The 6,172-nt window shown below is 43.6% G+C and overlaps 1 protein-coding gene across 1 annotated transcript in view; it reads right to left on the bottom strand.

Moving 5' to 3' along the window:
* Window positions 1-262: 262 nt before the first annotated feature.
* Window positions 263-6,172, bottom strand: part of PIDD1 (p53-induced death domain protein 1) — a 36,141-nt gene continuing 30,231 nt past the window's right edge. Inside the window, exons 13-16 of the mRNA XM_018565661.1 lie at window positions 4,532-4,650; window positions 4,243-4,350; window positions 2,279-2,484; window positions 263-572 (exon numbers count right to left, since the gene is read on the bottom strand). Coding sequence (XP_018421163.1) covers window positions 329-572; window positions 2,279-2,484; window positions 4,243-4,350; window positions 4,532-4,650 — 677 coding nt within the window. The 3' untranslated portion in view covers window positions 263-328. The remainder of the gene's footprint in view (window positions 573-2,278; window positions 2,485-4,242; window positions 4,351-4,531; window positions 4,651-6,172) is intronic.

Raw genomic sequence — 6,172 nt, 5'->3', positions numbered from 1 at the left:
ACTCATCGCTCGCACTGCTGCAACCTTATTCGGATGGTGCTTTTCTACAAAATGTTGCTCTTATTGCAAGACATTGCTTGTATATCAAGGCAACATTTTTCAGAAATGTATGCTTGTCTTGCAAAACGCTCTCAAACCAAGTTACTTGTAAACCAATGTATTACTGTATATAAAAAGATTGCCTTTCAAACACCATTTATTTAACTGCTAGATCCCAGCCTTCTGGTAGATCATTGAAAGCAGTTATCTTCCTCTCATGGAACAGAAGCTAAACGCACCACCATTTAATTACTCATCTCTTATATATCATCTTCTGTCTGTTGAGTCCTCATGACTGGCTCATGACAATGGCTGAGTCTTCACTGCTGTTGCCTTGGTCAAGGCCTACTCTTTGGATGGACTGTCTGTACTTTTCTTTTCCTAAAGCAATCACATCTTCTATTTCATCTGCTATGTCATTTCTCTTGCTTGTCCGCATGGCCTGCACAAGCTTCTCTATGCAGTCTGGTTCTGTAGAGTTCTTCTGTGCCCACGTAAACAGCATGTCTAATACCAGCTGATTAAAATCATTGCTAGGGGAAGAGAAAATACTCTGTCATTCTTTTCTCTCACAGGATGACAATTCAATTATTGAAACAATTATTTCAGAAAAATATTGAAATTGTATTACATTGCAACACAACTTGCAAATTATATTGTATTACTGGGGGTTGCCCTGCCCCTGGCCTTTCTTGCCAGTCTTATTCTGACCTGATTAAGGGAGATATCGCCTGCAAAGTCAGAAAGATGCATGTCAAAATCTTCTGAGCTGGGCCCGCACATGCCCTGTGCACTAACCATTTAAGCCATTAGCAAGTTCTTACTCAATGCTCTGGCAGAATACAGACTCTCCATGGGATTAAATAGAAAATGCAACTTCAGCTTTGTGGGTGATATCTCATTGGATCAGGGACGGGCGAGAAAGAAAACTGGTGAGAGGGCTGGGGGCAGGGAAGTTGCACTTCAATAAAAGGCCAAAGCAGGCCATATACTATGCTAATTTTGGCCGCTCCTTGTTGAACTGGACAACATTTGCACTTCGATCAGCTGATGAGCTGGTTGGAAAATATTCGAACGTACAAAGCCAGCAGCCAATGAGCTGGCGGCTCTGTTCGGGTATTCTGACAGTGGCCGGCGGCTGCTGTCAGAATACAATGAAGACAGCGGGAGATTCCTCCGTCAACGCTCGTAAGCGTTGATGGAGGAATCTGTTATGATATTTTTTACAGTATCATCCATTGAGGAACACAGCTCTGGAGAATTCTCAGGGACGTTCAAAAGCTGTCCAAAACAGAGGGGCGGGCACCATAGAAACTAGAAGAACGAGCTCAATATCTCAAACACCCGTCTGATGAACTTTTATGCCAAAACTAGCATCAGAAGAGGCAGAAACCTCAACTTTATAAAACTTAGCAAAAGTATGAACAGAAGACTAAGTTGCGGCCTTGCAATTTGAGTATCAGAAGCTTGTTTCTGAAATTCCCAAGAAATACTAACTGCCCTAGAAACAGGAAAATTAGGTACCTTATCCCGCAACTTATAAGCTTGAATGACAACCTGATAAATCCACTTAAAAATAGCGGATCTAGACGCTAAACAACCTTTTCTAGGGCCTTCAGGTAAAACAAATAAAGAATCCAAATGCCTAAAGGGAGTTGCGGCTGACACATAAACTCTAACAGCCTGCGCAGCATCCAAACAATGAATGTATGAAATTTGCTTAGGATGATCAGGAGCTGGACAAAGTGGAGGTAAACTAATGTCTTCATTCAAATGAAAGACCGGAACACCTTCCGGAACACCGGTAAAAAGTAGGGATGCACCGATACCGATACTAGTATCAGTGTCGATGCCGAGTATTTGGGCGAGTACTCATACTCGACCCAAATGCTCCAATGCCTAGCCCAATACTTAAGCTTCCAGTATCAGGAAGCCGAGCAGCGAGTCATTACACGCTACCCAGCTTCCTGATTGTCCGGAAGCTGGCTCCATGCTCCCTTGTCACTTGTGACGAGGGAGCAGGGTGCCGGCTGCACGGTTACATGGCTGTGTAATAGTAAAAAAAACAGGATATCTCTGTTCTCCCCAATAAGCGCCAAGAAACTGAGGGCAAATAAGAAACAAAGGAAACCCCTCCGCCCACCTTCATTGCTGATAGATACGCACTACAACGTTGAGATAAAAACAAATGCGTCATTAAATTGAAGTCCCAGCCTTTTAAAGAGACGAACTAACTTACCTGTTATTATGCTTAATACGTTGTAAATCTGTATGGGGCAGACCAAGGTTAATACCAATGTTCATCCAGTCTGATCCAATCTGTGTAGCAATACTGAGCAGGTTGGTTTCTGTGAGGTATCCAACCTCGGCGTTGCCTAAATTCAGGGGACGCAGTGAGTAGCTAATTCTTTGCCTTTCATCCTCCTGGTTAAGACCTTTTATTTTCTGTGAAAAAAAGAAAAACAATACAAAAAAGTGTTACAGTTTATACATCATTAACAAGTTTGGTAAATTGGACCTGAACTCAAAAAGTGAAGCTTTGCTATGTTATAGGGCAGGGCTCAAAATTTCAAGCCCTGAGCTACTAGCCAGGCCTTAAGAGTCACCAAGAGTCACTAGCCACCAGTTGCCCCACCTAACCCTTAAGGCCGTGACACACTGCACGCGAAGCCGTGACACACTGCACGCAAAGCCGTGACACACTGCACGCGAAGCAAAGCTATCCGGCACGGAGCTTTGCGTGCAGTGTGTGAGCTGAAAGCAGTCAGATGATTGACTGCACCTTCAGCCAATCGGCTCGTGCTTAACAACCAGCCAGACGTCGCATCCCATCGCATACGCGCAAGCCGATTGGCTGAAGTTGAAATTGTTCATCTCGGCACGCTCGGCTCCGCGAGCTCTCGCCAGCTGAGGTGCCCAGGAGAAAATGACATGACACACTGCTCGCAAAGGCAGCGCACCACCACCGTGTGTGTCACGGCCTTAACCCTGCCCCGACCTTAACTCCGCCCCAAAACACACCCTCTTAAATAATCTTATGAATTCTTATCTTTTGATAGTTGCCGCTTGTAAACGGCAGATTAGGGATTCCTGCTGCAGGAAAACGCAAGTTCCTGGAGTCTCTAATCACACCTGAAATATACTGTAGGTGTGAATGGGGCCTAATATACACATACACTAAAGGTGTCCATACACCTGCCGATTATCGTACGATAGTTGCGGGTGATCCCGCGATCGTACGATAATCGGCAGTTGTATGTGCAGCGTGCGGCCGCTTCTACTGTAAGGTCGTACGACTTTCGTCTTCCAAGCACGCTGGAAAACCTGCCGTAAATCGTACGATTTTTGGCGGGTTGGTGGCGTGGTCAGAAGACGAATGCAGCACGGGCCGGTGTGCGCAAGCGCACACTGCCCGCTCAGCACTGCAATCATTGGAAGCCTTCCCCTCAGCGGGGAGGGCTTGCAATGATCGCAAGTACGATCTGCCTATCCAAGATGGGCAGATCGTACGAGATTTTAATGACCTTACAACCAACGCACAACGAAAGTCGTGCAATGGTTGTAAGGTGTATGGCCAGCTTAAGGCACAATAATACACTTCTCAACGTTATAACTCCCCACCCCGCACAAATATAAGAATAAAATTCTCCCCGCACAAAAAAAATTCGAGTTGGCCTGCGGACCGGTACTTGGAGACCCAAATTTTTTAACTCGCCTCACCTTATTTTTACTCGTCAAGTGGAAATTTTGAGCCCTGTTATAGGGAACATTTAAAAGATTTAATTGTGCTTAAGCAACACTGTGAAAAATCAAGACCTTTGGTCTTGAATCCCTCCAGAAAATTAACAGTGCACCTCTGGGTATGTGAGTGTTCCTAGGAACTCCTGAACCTACAGCCTCATAGCTGTATATCTGTGATGTGAAATCTTAGGCACTGCTGCTTATGACTGCTAGTCTAAGGAGATTCTGAGGGAGATTTCGTGATGTTACTACTGTGTGGCTCTTCTCGGCTTTCTGGAGGCTCTGACACAAGGACGCAATAGCATGCCCGCACCAAGATGGCTGCCTCCATACAGCGAGTGCAGTAGCAGAGTAAGGTCAGCTGTAGAAACACCACATGCATTACTGGTGGCTAGTCTTTTACACTTTGCCTGACATTTTTGGACACAGCTTCCAGTGTTCAGTTAACAAAATTTCACCTACTGGTAATCTGATAGGCAATGTGGCCATCCAGTCAGAATTTGTGCCTTTCCTGTGTTTAGTGGCTTCCTTAGGCACAACTTCTGGAACTGATCCACGGTAAAATGACACCTGAGGGAACAGGATTAAGACATAATTGATTCCTAATACTTGCATAACAGATATACTGTCACATTACACTGAGTTCCAACAACATAAGAGTACAAAAAGCAGTTAAAGCATGATGGAACTATTTGGGATTATTTGAGATTACTTATCTGAAAATATTTGTTTCAATAAAGAAGCCACTCACCTGCCCTTTAACATCCCCCTCCTTCCTGTCAGTAGAAGAAGCCACATATACCTCCTTCATGTTTTTCATTTTTGCATAGAACACAAAAGATATTTTTCCATTCACACAATCTGGACGCTCTGTGTCAAAATAAGGAATGTGAAATTTAGTGATGCCCGTTCCATGACACAATCAATTAATGACAGAGCTCAAACGGGCTGATTTATAATCGTTCCGTCCAGAGTATAGATGGATGAATGCCTGTGTATGCATCTAGCGCTACTAGAAAAACACTATGGAGCATAGGAATTTCTGCCCAACTTACCCAAAAACAAAATTAGAACAAAATCATGTTATTATTCCATATACAAGTAATTCACAAGAATTATACATGCTTACAGTTACTGTCTCTGGAACAGATTGCCAGCTCCTTCCTGACCTCTGTGTAATCCTAATGACGAGTAAGGCAACCCATCATACTGATGGGCCATAAACAATGTAAGGGGAGTAGGGCTCAGTGGCAAGATTCAACACTTGGAAGTACGAGAGCTTAGACTGTCATACCTTCCCAGTATTTTGTCATATCTGCATGCTTTTGAAGAGGTACAAGGTGCCTGCACTTTATAACTACAGCAGGCTTTTAGACAGTAGCTAAGGGGTAGAAAGCCATAAATGATACTGGAATGAAACATGCATCTTTAAACCCCAAGTCAGTATTTCCAGTTGCCATATTTCTATGCTCAAAGGTTTACCTAAAACTCAGATGCAACACAATGCTATACCACTGGCCATTGTGGGAGCCATTGTTTACTAAAGGGAAGTCATGGCTGTGTTTTATGTGTTACACATCTATTAACGTGCTAAAATCCCTACAATGGGTAAAGTGTAATCCCTTTTTCAGGGATATATAAATATGAAAAAATTGTGTTTAAACAAATAAAAATACAAACAATATTAGTTGATCTTAGTGTCTTCACATAGCAATATCCTTAATTATTAAAAGGAAACAAGTGCCTCATAAAATCCGCTGTGTAGCTATATAACAGCCAACTTAATCAAATCCTATACAATAGTCAGTGATAATTTATCAAAATAAAGTTAATCAAAATAAAGTTCAATTGTGATGATAATGTGGAAAATCCAAAGTAGGAAAAAATGAAGCCCAGACAGAAATATTTCAACACCACTGTGCAAGTGTCCACGAATCCCCCTCTGGGGTGCGCACTCACCCCACTGTTTGTGGAAAATAGACAGTGTAGATGATTCTATGCGTCCACATTCAAGGTATTCTATCCGGCAGTATCCCGTCACTCAAGCATTTGTGGGATCATAAAAGAAAAACTCCTCATGGTGTGGCAAGTATACACGTTTATTTAAAAAAACATAGAAAACTCACAGTTTAAAACAGCAAAAACCGGCCAGTCAAACACAGCACCAAATCCAGCGTCTGCCAAGCATGTACTTCCTGATCGTGGTATCACATGGAATAGGTCCGCCCCAACGCGTTTCGTCACAGTCGACGTCCTCAGGGGGTTGCCTGTCCTGCGCCTGCGTCCAAATCCAGCGTCTGCCAAGCATGTACTTCCTGATCGTGGTATCACATGGAATAGGCCCGCCCCGACGCATTTCGTCACAGTCGACGTCCTCAGGGGGTTGCAGGTC

This window comes from Nanorana parkeri, unplaced genomic scaffold (assembly GCF_000935625.1).
Source record: "Nanorana parkeri isolate BGI_ZX_2015 unplaced genomic scaffold, ASM93562v1 scaffold870, whole genome shotgun sequence".
In the NCBI taxonomy this organism is placed as follows: domain Eukaryota; kingdom Metazoa; phylum Chordata; class Amphibia; order Anura; family Dicroglossidae; genus Nanorana; species Nanorana parkeri.
The sequence above is the reverse complement of the archived record's forward strand: the minus strand, read 5'-3'. Positions and strand labels throughout refer to the sequence as shown.